This window comes from Fukomys damarensis, unplaced genomic scaffold (genome assembly GCF_012274545.1).
Source record: "Fukomys damarensis isolate Sample0158 unplaced genomic scaffold, DMR_v1.0_HiC HiC_scaffold_11, whole genome shotgun sequence".
In the NCBI taxonomy this organism is placed as follows: domain Eukaryota; kingdom Metazoa; phylum Chordata; class Mammalia; order Rodentia; family Bathyergidae; genus Fukomys; species Fukomys damarensis.
The window spans coordinates 40,460,192-40,475,099 of record NW_022900923.1 but is presented as its reverse complement, the minus strand read 5'-3'; the positions used below and the strand labels follow the sequence as shown (position 1 = coordinate 40,475,099).

The 14,908-nt window shown below is 52.7% G+C and overlaps 1 protein-coding gene and 1 long non-coding RNA gene across 5 annotated transcripts in view; one reads left to right on the top strand and one right to left on the bottom strand.

The window, feature by feature from the left end:
• Window positions 1–3,007, top strand: part of Csrp1 (cysteine and glycine rich protein 1) — a 9,822-nt gene extending 6,815 nt beyond the window's left edge. For both annotated transcript variants that reach the window (XM_010645105.2, XM_010645104.2), the window contains exons 4-5: window positions 2,001–2,094; window positions 2,495–3,007. In XM_010645105.2, coding sequence (XP_010643407.1) covers window positions 2,001–2,094; window positions 2,495–2,571 — 171 coding nt within the window. In that variant the 3' untranslated portion in view covers window positions 2,572–3,007. The remainder of the gene's footprint in view (window positions 1–2,000; window positions 2,095–2,494) is intronic.
• Window positions 1–14,908, bottom strand: part of LOC104876868 — a 34,787-nt gene that overhangs the window by 16,440 nt on the left and 3,439 nt on the right. For 2 of the 3 annotated variants that reach the window (XR_784446.2, XR_004516665.1), the window contains exon 1: window positions 4,540–5,078. The exons of the other annotated variant lie outside the window; for it this stretch is intronic. This is a non-coding gene — a long non-coding RNA (uncharacterized LOC104876868). Of the gene's footprint in view, window positions 1–4,539; window positions 5,079–14,908 lie in introns of those variants that run through there. 3 annotated transcript variants of the gene reach the window in all.

Genomic DNA, 14,908 nt, shown 5'->3' with positions numbered 1-14,908 from the left:
TTGGTACCGGGGATCGAACTCGGGTCCTTGCACTTGCAAGGCAGGCAGCACAACCACTGAGCTAAATTCCCGGCCCCTACATGTGAAGTTTTACAGGGAACTATCTCTCTCGGAAGATCCATAGCCCTCATCAGATTTTTAGACCCTCAAAATGTCAAGAACCACCCCAAATATATCTTCTGTTTCATAAAAGGGTTTCTTCCAGAAACCCATCGTACAAGCCCAGGGCAGAGATTTTCGAGGTTTGGACCTATTAGAGGTCACACTGTTTATAATTTGCCATGCCTGCCCTTCATCTGTGATATTCTGATGTCAGCCCCCAGTCACCATGCACGTTAAGAATCACCATAGCAACCTGACTGTTCCAACCAGGCGACAGTGGAGAAGACACAGAGCCCATGTCCTGGGGGTTTATAGTCTCACACCCACGGCAGCCCGAGCATCACAGGCTGCGTGGCCAGAGAGGATCTGTGGATCACCACACCAGCCTGAAATGGAGGAGTGGCTTGGCCAAGATCACTCAGCAAGCTGATAGCCCAGCACCCATCTCCAGCGCTTCTGGAATTGAGTCTTGGCTTCCACATCTTTTGACCTTAAAAAGGGAATCAGGGGCAATGGGACGGGGAGCCAACACTTAGGCCAAGGCTAGACTGCAGTAGGTTCTCGGCCCTCACGATCCCGGCTGGAGATGGGGATTATTATCCCCTCTCGTAGACTCAGCAGGACTGACTAATTGCCCAGATCATCTAGGAAGCAGCTAGGTCGGATCTCCTCCAGACTGGAGAGCTGGGTAGTGGCCTCTGCCTGAGAGAGGAGGACGTGAAGACTGGGAAACTGTTGAGACCACACAGGGAACAAAGGGAAGGCCTGAGACCCTGGTCCCCCTCTCAGCTACCCAGACCTCTGCTGTCCCTTGGGCATGCGAGGACGAGGCAGTGGACACGGTCAAGTGATCAGGAAACACGAAGGGATCAGCTTCCTTTCTCACCCTCCAGCCTGGGCCCTGGTAGCTCTGCTGGGGAAGCCTCACTGCCCTTAAAAGGCATTGTTTTGTCCCGTCTGGCTGCTGCCTGCCTCTTGCTTTTCCTGGGTCAGCACAGCTGTCTGCATATCAGCCTCTCAGCCTGCCCTGCAGTTGCTGATGGACACCAGCTGCCGAGAAGTTAAATTGTCTGTGTGGGGTCTCATCCCTGAATAAACCTGGGCTCTGCCTCTTCCCTGGGAGACTACCCTGTGTGGCCTTGGGTCACCTCTTAGAACCACAAGGGCCCTTCTGTGGCCCTGGAGAAACTATATTCCTTGGGCGAACTATATTCCTGTTCCTGCCAAGTTGAATGCCAATCCCCTTCCAAAGTGGTACTGGACAGCACTGACTCGGGGTCTCTTCTGTGCCTGGACCTGTGGATGAAATGATGCTGGTGAAGCCGTTTAACACTGACAGCTGCCTAGTGAGGGACATATGGCTGCCCACTCTCCGATGAGGTGCCTAGTTCTAGAGCTTCTGAGGCCAGGCTCGTGCAGGAGGACTCCTATTCCAAATGCCTGCATTATGGCCAGGCACCTGATGTTTAAGTATTGAGTCCTCACATCCATTCTGCTCCGTGGATGAAGAGGTATCCCAGAGGAGGACATAAGGGAGCTGTTCTCCTCGTGAGCAGCAATGCCAGGACATGTACAGAGCCCTTGCTCCCACCACTAATCTGCAGACAAGAATGGGCTTGCCTGGTCTCGTTTATGGGGAACAGCTGCCTTTTGTGGTGTAGCTGGTGCCACTAGCTATTGTGACATTTTGTTGCAATACCCCATTGAAGGTGGTGTGGGCTTGGTCCCCAGCCTGCTGCCCCCACTGTCCATCACCTTGGGCCATGTCCTCCCAGTAGCCCTGGTCCAGAAGACTTCAGAAGTGGCCTTCACCATGGATATGTCAAAGGGAGTGGGCAGGAGTCGGGTGCTGTATTCACTGGGAGGTAGCAGCTCTAACTCTTTCCTTCTACACCTAGTCTTGGCATAAATCCTGCTTCCGATGTGCCAAGTGTGGCAAAGGCCTCGAGTCAACCACTCTGGCAGACAAGGATGGCGAGATTTACTGCAAAGGTGGGTAGTTTCACTTCTAGTTAAAGATCAAGAAGCCGGAGGAGGCAGGGGAACTAAGCAGTCAGCCCTTTGCCAAATACGAACCAGTTCCTGGCCTTGAACTCCAAAAGCCAGAGCACCTAGCCTGACACCCTCACGTCACAGATGGGAAAATGAGCCCAGAGATGGAAGCAGCTTGGTTAGAGTCCACTGACAATTCAGGTGTGGACAGGGCCACATCCTGGGTCCCTAAGTCCCAGTCCAGTTCTCTGCAGAAGATGAGGCTCCTTCCCTCACTTCAGTGCAGGGGCCGTGGGCACAGCGTGGAGTAGAAAGCACAGGTGGTGGCACTGGTGGGCCTCCTTTCTCCAGGGGTGTGGTGGGAGGCGCTCATGTCCTTACCCCTCTCCTCTCTCTGCAGGATGCTATGCTAAAAACTTCGGGCCCAAGGGCTTTGGCTTTGGACAAGGAGCCGGGGCCTTGGTCCACTCTGAGTGAGGCCACCACCACTGCCTGCTGCGCCCGGCCTCTCCCACGCTTTCCATCGCCATTTCCCTCCCAGCTGCCATGGAGACCTCTGGGGTTCTCTCACTTAGCCCTGCCGCACATCGCTAACGACTTGAACCTGGGCATCTGGCTCCCTTTGATTTTGGGGTCTGCCTGAGCTCCTGTCCCACTAAGGAGCTCCCTCTGCCCGGCATCTGACACCGTTACCATTTGGAGACACCTGTCTGTGTGATCTCAGTGGGACCAGGCCCTCTCCCCACACTGCACCCCACAGACCCCAGCCTCTTCCCTGTCATTGGCTGGCCAGGACTCCTGAGACCCCATGTCGAAGCCCAGAGGAAGAGCAGCAACAGGCTGGAGGGGCAGGGAAGCAGGACCAAGATGGGGTGAGGAAAGGCTGCGGTTTACTGGGTCCCAGGGATTCTCCTCTGTGGGAAAGGGCGTGGGCTCCTGGGTGTCCCTCAGAAGCCCAAGGAGTCCCAGCTCAGGTCACTGGGGAGGCAGAGAAGCATGCAGACAGGATCATGGGCCACAGAAAGAAACCACCTGCTTCTCTAGGTCTCCTGCCTATGAGTCACTGTGGAACTGGTGTCCTCCCATGTGAGGCTGGAGAACAACCCAGGTGTGGGGACCCCAAAGTCAGGAGGTTGCCTGACCTCAGTCATCTAGTTCCCTGTTCGATGGGGGAGATCATAATGAAACAGTTCCAACCCACATTTGCTTTTATCAGGGGTCCAAAGCCTAAGGTAGTTAGCCTTGGCCTAACCTTGGGTCTGAAACTGTAGGGACAGCTCCTCCCTGATCCTGTTTCAGCCCAGCCCAGATCAGTGCTCTGTCCTAGCCATGCCAGACTGATTATTCCTCAGATGTGGAGAGGGGCAGACTTACCCTCACCTTCCTACAACACCGCTTTCCCAGTCCTCGGACCTCCCCTGCAACCTGCCCTTTCCACCTCAGCCTTCTGCAGGGCCTTCTCTAGCCACCTGCAGGGCCCCACCTTCCTCCCAGGCCCCCAGGTCAGGGGCAGCAGGAGGAAGGAGGAGGGGCCAGGCCTGGATGTTCCAGGGGCCGAAAGGACAACACTGTAGCTGTCAGGTGCAAGGGCCGCAGGCATGGCTGTACTCAAGTGGATCACTCATCTGGTCAATAAAGCTGTTTAACGAACTCTGGTGTCTTGAGCTGTGTCTGCGGAGCACTGACATACCCTGAGAACTAGCGGGAAACTGGATTGCCACAATTCCATCAGCAGGAGGCCTAGGAAAATAAATCAAAGAGCACTTTCTCCTGCTCTTTCCCTCCCTTTTCCTTTTTGTAGTTCAGGCTGGACCAGAACTCACTGTATTTTAAACTGGTCCCCAACTCATGATCTTCCTGCCTCAGCCTTCTGCTGTTATTACAATTGCTCACCACCAGGCCCCACTTGCTCCTGCTTTTCTAAGGACAACTGGCTTTTCAGAAGCAGTGCTCACTGAAGGGACCCCACCAACAGGATAACACGGCCTGGCCTTGTCTCTACCCCCACATCTGGGCATGGGAATTGTTTGGACTCTGGCTTTAAGGGGCTCCACCAGGCCCTTAAACTCAGATCTCCCAGCTTGGAAAGCCCCAGTGTGAGATGGAAACTTGACCAGAGGAATTTTCACATTAAATCCTACAAGCTCGCTTCTGCCTAAGAAGAGAGGGGTGGCTGGCCTAGCTCAGTCTGTGGCACTGTGAGGGTCCCCCACAGCCAAGTCCGCGGAAAGCCAGACTTCTCAGAAACAGCCGCGTGGGGAGGGGGCCAGTTTCTTGTCCTACCAGCATCTGGCTGATGCTTTGGGGCAGGACTTCTCCGTCAGCCCCTGAAAGTGTATCCATGCCATGAATTTTTCAAGGAGGCTTCGTATGCGCCCTGTCCAGCTGGCCAGTTCAACAGTGGCCTCGGCAGATCCCTGTCCTCTAGGAATGAGAATTACTCACCTAGAAGATCAGTCAATGGCACAGCACAGTAGCAACATGCGAGGTGACAGGCGAAAGCGTCGGAGACCCGGGGAGAAGTGGGGTCAAGGGCTCCTTGCACTTGGGCATCTGCCTCGCCTGCATCCCCGCGGCCATCCCCGCTGCGGGCCTGTTCCTGGAGGGGTCCATAGAAGCGGCCACCGCCGGCCCTTTGGGCGAGCTGGAGCGGGGCGCCCTCTTCTGGCTGCGCGCGGCCTCTCGGCTCCCGGCCTAGGCCACCTTCCCGCTCCTCTAAACTGTCCCGCGGCGGGATCTCTGCTCTCTCATCCCGAAACCTCGGTGGAAAAGGAGCCCGCTCGGAGCCGCAGGCCACAAGCGGCTGAGCCGGGAAGCGCTCGCTGAGCACAGAAAGGATGGGCAGCAGGCGCGGTGAGGAAGGAAGAGGAGGGGAAAGGAAAGGCTTGGTGTCCGCGGGCGCCGCGCTCGCGCTGTGCGCGGAGACACCAGGTGGCGCTGTGGGGCCGAGGCCCAAGCTTCGGGTTCCCTTTCCGCACCCCACGCTCCTCCCCTCGCCTGAGGTCTGCGGGACTCTGCGTGTGCGCCCTCGTCCGCGCGTCCCGAAGGCGCCTGCTCCCCGGGACGGTGTGTGCGCTAGTGGCGCCTGTAATACACTAAGCTGTGGGGCTGACCCGAAGGAAACGGGTGAGCAAAAATCTTGGCGTCCACGCAGGTTTCCTTTCTAGTTCCTGTGTCAGAGCCTCAACGCCCGGGCCCGGAAGTGGCCCTGGGCTTCTAGGGTGTGGTGAGAAAGAGCTGTCTCTCCCGATGGAGGCGGGCCAGCCTCTCTCCTCTGAGCCTTAGCAATCTCTTTGGGTCACCTGAAAGGCTGGGGAGGAACGGGGATCCCAGTAGGAGCGTAACGGCAGGGTTAGGACAGAGAAGAAGGAACGGTCTGGGAGTTAGGCTGCTATTAGGTGACTTACTAATCTCCTAATCAATGGCACAGAAACTCTTTGTGAGCGGTAGAAACCCAGAGAAGCCCGGTCCCCGAACCTAGACCTAGTGGTCTAGAGGAGGGGTAAGGAGCCCTGCGGATTCCTCCCGGGATGGTTCTGCCCTTTCCTCCCACTCACCTTGCTGCTCCTTTCTCCGCCCTTAACCCCCACCACATTACCCCTCTCCCACCCCCAATGCCTGGCTCTTGCTCCAGACTCACTCCCTTATTAGAATCTTTGAAGGAGGGGAGCTTTTGAAATGGATCCTAGCCCCACCCCTAGAGATTCTGATCAGGCTGGCTTGGGCAGGGCCTGGGAATCTGTATTTGAAAAGCTTCTCAGATGATTCTGACATTCAAACTCGGCCAGGCTTTAGAATCTGTGGACTCCCGCAGCCAGTCAGTCACCCAGGAGACCCCCAGCCTGCAGCTCCCCCACCTGAAGGGGCAACCGCTGGGCTGCCCAGCTCAGCCCCCACCTGGCTGCTGGAGCTGCCTGGGAACAGTTCTAATGATTCCGCAGGACTTCCTGGAGCCTCCTATTTCTGTCCCCTAAGTCATCCCGACCCCTTAGAGTCTAATCTGTGTCCTGTGTGACAGCCCTTCAAGGATTTGCAGACAGCTGCCTCCTGCCCTAAGCATTCTCCTCAGCACAAACACACCCCACCCCCTTGCTTCTCAGTGGTTCTGTGGGAGCCCAGAGAGTCCTTTGCCTCAGCTGGGGAAGAAGAGGAGACTGGGAAGCTGGGGGTGTAGCTCAGTGGTTCAGCAGAGACTAGAATCTAGTGGACTAGTTTGTGAACAGGGCAGAGCAGAAGCAGCTCCATCTGGGGAAGATCCGTGCCTCCCTGTGGCCCAACTCCCCACCCTTGCCTCTATGTTATGGATATTTTGTCATCTTATGGAACTGCTTGGTATCAGAAACTGTTCGAAGGCCTTAAATATATGAATTCATTTTGATGGCTGCAATAATCCAACAAGGCAGGGACAGAACTTTTCAAATGATCAAACTAAAGCCACGAACCAAAGAACAATTCAGCAGCTGACTTGAAGTCAGATGGCAGAGCAGAATCTGCAGTGGTAGCTGGGCCCACGACTCATCCCTGCCTTGCTCTACTTGACACTGTCAACAAACTGCCATGCACTAGGAGGTATGCAGGGGTGGCCTCAGAACGGTGAGCTAGGCCTGTTGCAGTAGCTAACACTATTTAAGCATATGCTGCGTAGTGGACACCAGCCTAGATGCTCTTATCCGATGCCCACATATGCACTCGGGAAAGTACAGTCCCCTGTGTCATAGAAGAGGAAACAGCTTCAGTGAATGTGTGACTTTCCCAAAGTCACTGGAGAGTGGTGGAGCCGGGATGGGAACCAGCTGTGTGACTCTGGGCCAGCCTCCTCCCTGTTTGTGAAATGAAAAATGTTGGCCTCAGTTAGTTCTGGGTAAGTGCTTCTGGAGCTGTAACGAGCATGCTTTCTCCAATCTCATAAAATGCTGATTCTGGCTCAGTAGTTTTGGGTGGTGCCCGCCCACTGGAGACCGGTTGTCTCGCACAAGCTCCCTGGGGAAGGTGCTGCTGCTGCTTCGGATCTGGGGACCACACGGGAGCAGCCAGGCTCCAGGGGACACACCCAGCTCTGATGTTCTGACTTTATGGGCCCGAGAAGAGTTGCCCCAAAGGCCATGAAAATCCAGGAAGCAGATTATGGTGAACAAAGCTCTTAGTGGACATTTTCTGTGCCCAGACAAGCCCTGGGTACCTTTTCTGAAGCACCTGCCCCTGAGCCTTCTGTTTCCACCCTATTGAACTCACCCTGACTTCCCCAGAGGGTTCAAAGGCTTGGTGCTGAGCAAGGGGGGTTGATGCTTCCTTAGAGGAGTGGAGTCCCTGTGGCCCTGCCTCCTAGGGGCCCCGGCTGGTCCCCTGGAAGCTGCATGTCTGGTCCTAGAGGGCTCTTCACAGATACCCTGCCTCTGGGCACCCAGTAAGGTTAAGTTTCTCCTCCTTCCTTGAAGTTAGATGTGGCCACATGGCTTGCTGAGGTGTCTAAGTGGAGATCAAAGTGACTCATGCCACTTTGTACAGAACTCTTTTAAGAGCTGCCATGCAACTCCTTGGATTCCCTTCCCCCCTTCAGGAGGGCGGAAATAGGTGTCTTGATGGAACCTCCATCGCCCTGGACCAGTGTGTAGCAGGGTGAGCAGAGCCTCCCCTACCAGCCCAGGGCTATGTGTGAGAAGAGTGGGATAGCACAGCCTAGCGCATCCTGGCAGTGTCTGTACCAGTGTCAGCCATGACCTGGGTATTTCACCTTGGGTTGGCCATGTCCAGTACTGGGACGCCATCTTTGCTCTACTCCAGGACTGTGGATGTCAAAGATCAAAGCCTTACTTCTGAGTTCCTCTCCCACATGAGGGAACATCTTTCGGAGGGTAGGGGGATGCCCTGAGGGTGTGAACCCCCTCCCCGTCCCCCTGTCCTGCCAGTCCCCATGTAAGAATTTGTAATTCTCATAAACTGGGATGATGGTGGGTGTGTGTAATCCCAGTAGTCGGGAGGCTGAGGCAGGAGGATCTCAAGTTCAAGGCAGCCAGGGTTACATGGTGAGTCCAAAGCCTGTCTGGACTACATTGCAAGATCATATCTCAAATTACAAAAAAAAAAAAAAAAAGAGAGGGAAAGAAGATATATTTGAAATTCTCACTATGAAACATTTGAAAATCAGAGACAGGAAAAAAATCATCCATAATTTCACTTAGAAGGAACTGCTGTTGGCATCATTCTCTTTCCTTCTGTCTTCCTTGCATGATACATCTCTGTCCCTGTACTATGAGGGTGATCCTATGAAAGACTGCTCTTTAGGAAAAGGAAGAACCGAACTCAAATGCAGAAAATGTCAGAGTTGGAAGGGGATTTGTGAATCCTTCAGCCATTCTCACATTTCCAATGAGAATGCTGCTTCATGTTCTGGGGGCAAATGCAGGAAAACTAAAGGCGAATGTCTGGCGAGACCCACAGCAAGGTAAGGGACTGTTGGCTCCGGGGCTAGATGGGTGACGAAAAGAGAGTGCTATGTTTTCAGCCTGTTGCATAAGTGTAGTCTTGTAGCACATAGCAAGTGGTCAGTCAGTGTTGGGTTCCATATCAGATGGAGCTGAACGTCAGGTGTGGTGGTGCAGGCCTGTAATTGTAGTGCGCAGGAGGCTGAGGCAGGAGGGTTACCATGAATTTGAGGCAGCCATAGCTACAGAGTGAGAACCTGCCTTAAAAAAAAAAAGATGGAACTGAGAAGTCTGTTCCCTCGTTTTATCAAACCTACTGAGTCTACAGAAGCATAGCACTTACAGTTACATGCGTTACATGATACCTGACAATAATGACCGTGCTCCTGGTTTCTGCATTTATTACACTATGCTTTTTATTGAGATTTTAGTCTGTGCTCCTTCTACCTATATACAACTTTACCATTAGTGTGCTAGGCTGTTCTCTGTGGCTCTTGACTGTGGCCAGGGGCCATGTCCCCGATGGACTTAGGCCATCAGAGTTGATGTGCGGACCTTCGGTGACATCTGCAGAAGGCAAAATCACCTCACCGTGCCCTTTCAGATGACAGAGTCCCACAGTGGTAGGTGGAGTCTGTGTTCCTCTCAGTCTCCTTCAGTGTCACTTCTCAGTTCCGTGTCCCCGAGGGTCATTCCAGGCCACCCCTTTCTTCCTAGGCCATGGGCACCCGGATGCAAAAGTGATATGGGAAAAGGAGAATTCTGCAGGCCCTAACCTGAACCCCGAACCCACAAATCCAATCTTCGTCAGACCCAAGCGGGATCAAATGTGTTCAAGTCCAGACTCAGCCCCATCAGAGAGGGGCAGTGGGCGCTTGCAAGACGAAAGGGATCCCTGGTGAATCAGAGAAGTTACTGGGCTGGAAAGCGATTAAAGGCTAAGTGTGGGAGGGGATTTCCACCCGGAGAGCCAGGACCGGGAGCAAGCCTGGGCCGGTTGGCAGCAGGGCTGCTGCCCACTTGAGGTGTGTCGCAATGGTGCCCATAAAACTCAAGTCATTAGAGACTCGAAACCTTGGTTGGTTTTTAGAAAATCAGAGATCGGAGGAAACCCCGGACTTTCGGACAAAAGGTGGTTCATCATCAAAGGGGTATGAGCAGGCAGGAGAAGTCATGTGAAGAGGTTACTGGGGGTGCTTTGGGAGGGAGAGCAGGGAGGGGCCCCTGGGCTGGAGGGTGGATGCCGTGGCCCAGCAGCAGGGTGGGGAGGGACAGAGTAGGGCTGTGAGAGGCCCTTCCTGTCCCCTCTGGGTGAGGAGGGACTGGATTTGGTTGAGGAGGAAGTATCATTGCTGCTTTTCTGCTTTCTGGGAAATCTGTACAAAATTTGCAAGGCAGAACCCGGTGGCCTTTATTTTACAGATGAGGGAAGTGATTTTCCAAGGTGTCACCGAGCCAGGGCAAGGAGGCCTGGCTCCTCCCTGCATCAGCGGCTCACACGTGCTTGTGGGCCTCACTGTCACGCGGACAGCTGGATAAGGATGGTCACAGGTGGCTCATCACACACTGCTGGGTCCCAAACCCAGGCTTACTGACTCAGTCGGTCTGGGCCGGGGCCGTGCTGCCCCTGGGTGACCCTGTGAGCTCCCTGCTCTCCACCTTTGGCGTCTGAAGTGTGTGGCCACGCGGCAACACGGGCACATGGCAGAAGATTCCCGGATATCTGTTTGTACACTGCAGTCTGAGAAGAACTGCTCCGTACCACGTGCCACTGCCTGGCCTGGGGACTTCCAACCCCAGCAGCCAGGGGCAATGCGATGGGTCCCCAGGGCCAGTCGCCTTCATCCCACACCAGAAGGCTCCACCGTGCCCACAGCCGGGAATCTCATGACTACCCCGGGCCAGCAACTGGCTCTCCAAGCCATCCAGACGCTTGTTTTCCATCCGTAGGCACACATCGGTGCGAGTCCCTCCGGGGGGACCCAAGGGCAAAGGCAGCTCACTCTTGTTGGTCACATCACACTTGCTGTGCTGAGACGCTTCCTGCAAGGCCTTGTATTTCGGATGGCTCTCCCCAGTAAGACCCGTAGGTCTGCTTGACTATTTCTAACTGCTTCACTGCGTGAGAGTTGATGCACTGTGTTTTCCAGATTTTTTTTTTTATGTGTGTAATGTCTTGCTATGCTATTCATGCTACTCTCAAACTCCTGTCCTCAGGTGATCTTCCTAGTTCAGCCTCCTGAGTCCTGGGACTGCAGGTGTGTGCCACATGCCTAGAGACTTAATGTGTGTGTGTGTGTGTGTGTGTGTGTGTGTGTGTGTGTGTGTGTCTGTCTGTCTGTCCATCTGTCTGTCTGTGGTACTGGGAGTGAGCCCAGGGACCCTCCTTTCCTGAGCTACATCCCCAGCCCTTTTTTGTTTTGATGCAGTGTCTTGCTAAGTTGCCCCCAGCTTGCTTGGAATGTGTACCCCTTCTGCCTCAGCCTCCTGGGCAGGATTATAGGCGCATACCACCATTCCTGGCCTTAAATACATTTTTTAAGAGAAGCAATGTAAGCATAAGATTTTAAAAATCTAGTAGTACAGAATGAGGAACAATAAAAAAAAAAGTATCTTCTTTCCTCAGCCTTCCCTAGAAGGACTACTGTTATCTATTAGCTCTTTGTTTTTCATTGATATACAAAATTTTTGGAACAGTTTTACATTTGTATAAAAATTGAGCAGATAGGGCCGGAGATTTAGCTCTACCTGCCTTGAAATCGCAAGGTTCTGAGTTTGATCCCCGGTATCAAATCAAATTAAACCAAACCAAACAACAACAACAAAAAACTGAGCAGATACTACAGATTCCCACAAATCCTCTCTCCTCCCCTTTCCTGGGTTTTCCCCTATTACTAACATCCTCTATTAGTGTGATACATTGTTCTAGTCAATGAACCAATAGTGATACATTTATCATTAACTGAAGTCCACAGTTTACATTGTTTCCTCTTGATGTTGCCCAGTTTTGGGGCCTTTGACAAAATGCCTAAAGTCATGTCTGCCATTACAGCACCACAAGGGACAGTCTCACAACCTACACATCTCCTGTAACTGCCTGTGGTTCCCAGGAGCATTTTAAATAATACACTCAGACCTCTTTGTATTAGTTCATTGGCTCTTGATAGCATTATTGGCTCCCCATAATAACAGAAGAGGAAGCGGTTGCTTCATCCCTTTCTACCTCCTGATTTTGTCAGGTGCCTTGCCGTTTCCTTCACCCAGTCAGCGATTATTTATGGAGGTCTTGCTGAGTGTTGGGCAATGCTTTAGGGTGAGGAAACTCTAACCCCTGCATGGGTTAGGAAAGTGGTAAAACTCCCCAGGACGTGCAGCCTGCAGTGGAGCGGGGAGACAGGCGATGAACAGGACAGGCAGAGTTGTGGATGGTAACATACGCCATGGAGAAGATGTGGGTGCCGGGGAGGGGTTGAGGTTTGAAGCAGGGTGGGAGACCTCAGGTGATGTCTGGACAGAACCGGGTGGGATAAAGAAACAGAGCTTCCGGGGACGTGAAGAGCAGGTGAAAGTCCAGAAAAGGAGGCGGGCTGTGCTGCAGGAGCCCGGATGGGGGCTTGGGGTGCGAGAGTACTGCTTGGGTCTTGGAGGCCCCAACTCCAAGGGCATTGCAGGCAGTGTCACCTGTGTCCGCGTGGAGGGGGCTGAGCTTCGGGTAGATTCTGTGCAGAGGACTGACTTTTCTTTTCTTTTTTTTTTTTTTTTTTTTGGCAGTACTAGTGACAACCCAGGGCTTTTGCACTGACTCACACCCTTAGCCCCCATTTATTTAATTAATTTATTTATAATAATTATTTTGAGACAGGATCTTAAAGTCCCCCCCTTCTGGTTTTTGTGAGATAGGCTGGCTTTGAACTCACTGTGTAGCCCAGGCTGACCTCAAACTTGCAGCCATCCTCCTGCCTCATCCTCCTAAGTGCTGGGATTACAGGTGTGTGCTGTCACTCCACACCTGCTAAGTCTCTAAATTGCCAGGCTAGGCTGGGACTCACAATCTTCATGCCTCAGCATCTCTGAGTGCTGGGATCACAGGCATGTGCTACCATGCCCAGTTCAGTTTACTATTTTACAGTGTTGAGACATCCTGTATGTTAGTAAAGTTATCTTCAATGCTTTTTCTTTAGCTTTTCTAGTCATTTATTACCCCTAAACATTTTATATTAAGAAAAGCGTGTAGAAAACAAGTTTTGCTGCTTTTTTGCTCCCCTCTGGGGCCTATTCTTCTCCTATCCTACTTCTCCCGCATCTTTCTTCCCCTTTGGCCTGGGTAGTGGTCCAGAACGGAGCCCCCCCCACACACATGGACCCCTTCCTCTCCACGCAGCAGAAACCTGAATAGAGCCATTCCCAGCCCACTCCTCCCTGAGGCCCTTTTAGAGTCTATCAGGATCCAGCTGGATTGGGATTGAGGCCTGGGCAGAGGGAGGAGCCAGCTCTGGCTGTGATGGGACCGTTCTATCTGTCTATCTGATATGGAGTCAATAAGAATTAAGTACGATTCTCCAACACCCAGCACTGCCCCCCACCATAGCTCTTGAAAGCTCTCCAGTACCCTGATAACCCACACAATCCAACCTGGGCCCAGATGGGGCTCCTAGCAAGAAGCCAACTGCAGCAGAATGAATCATGACCTCCTGTCCCAGGGGCCACAGAACTGAAGGATGGAACTCCCAGGTTCTGAGGACACACTCTAGCCACTGGGAAGAGGTGGGTATTGGGAACAGGACAAGTTGTTGGCAAAGCCCTTTCTAGCAGTCGTGTGTGCCCCACTAACTTCCTCCTCTCCTCCCCCACTCACCCCTCCCGTCTACACCATCTTCCCTTGCTGGGAATTGAACCCAGGCCCTTGCACATGCTAGGCAATCACTCCACCACTGAGCTGTACCCCCCTCCCCCCACTCCGCTTTCTCCTGTGTCCAAAAGCCCAACAGCCTCCATCCAGTAACTGGAGAGAAAAGCGTAGGCAGCAGGGTCATGTCCAAAGATTTTTCAGATGGTTATGCAGAGGCAGTTGGGATCATCAAAAGATTCTGGGTCCCTAGGTTTATTCTTTACAAAGTTGTGTGATCTCAAGTAGGTTGCTTGACCTGTGTCTCACTTTTTGTCAGAAAAAGGAGCATAATAAAATAATAATAGTAATAATAATAATAATACTTATCTGTTGTGAGAATCTGAAAGATGTGCGAAGGCTCTGTAAACTTTGAAATCCTCTACACTATGAATCAGTTTGGAGCCAGGAAGAGAAAAAGCAAGAACGAGTCCTAGCCCGGTTTGGGGAAAGGAAGAGAGATGGGACAGAGTTGGGGCACAACCTGGCCGTGGCTCATTTCTTTGAGGAGGGATTTCTGGGTCATGCTTGATTGTGCACTCAGAAGCCTCCCACTGAGGGTGAGGGAGGGAAGAACCACAAGAAGGCAGACAGGGGTCCCTAGGGCAGGGACATGGCCACTTTAGGCTCTGCTTGGGTGCTGTCTTCCGGCCTCAGGAGACACCTGTCTCGGTGCTTCTCTTAGAGCTCTGTCTGCTCCTCTCCTGGGAGCTCTCGGAGTCAGGAGTTAGGTGTGTCCATGTGCGCGTGCACGCAGCCTTGGCTATGGACTGGAAGCTGATGGCTGCCTTCCACCCCTGCCCCTGGCTTGGTTTGGGTGCTGTGCTGAGAAGGTACCCTCTCTCCCACAATTAGACCCTCCCTGTGCCCATTAGTTTCCCCTCATTGGCCAGGGGCAGAAACAGGGTGTGCTATGAAGAGGTCTTTTGACTGTCATTATCAAGTATCATTATTCCCAGAGCAATCTATTATTAACTTGTTGACGAATAGGCTTTTAAGAAACTTTAGCCCGGAGGAGGTGACCGAGACGGGACAGATGAGAGCTGAGGACGTCCACCATCCAGTGCCTGACCTCATCTCATCCAGAGGGGAGGGTTGCCTCTGCCAGTGCCAGGCCTTTTCTGCAGGCCTTCCTTTCACAGATGTTCCTAATTTAGCCACGGCAACAACCCCATAAGATGAGAAGAAATTTTTCTCTTTGACAGATGTGGAAATGGAAGGTGAAGTTCGCCCAGGCAGGGCACACAACCAAGGGGGAAACCACTGTTCTGGTCTTCACAGAACATTCTTTAGGAAAAAAAAAAAAAAAAAAAAAAAAAAAAAAAGAGAATCCTAATTTAGCCGGCAACAACCCCATAAGATGAGAAGAAATTTTTCTCTTTGACAGATGTGGAAATGGAAGGTGAAGTTCGCCCAGGCAGGGCACACAACCAAGGGGGAAACCACTGTTCTGGTCTTCACAGAACATTCTTTTGGAAAAAAAAAAAAAAAAAAAAAAAAAAAAAAA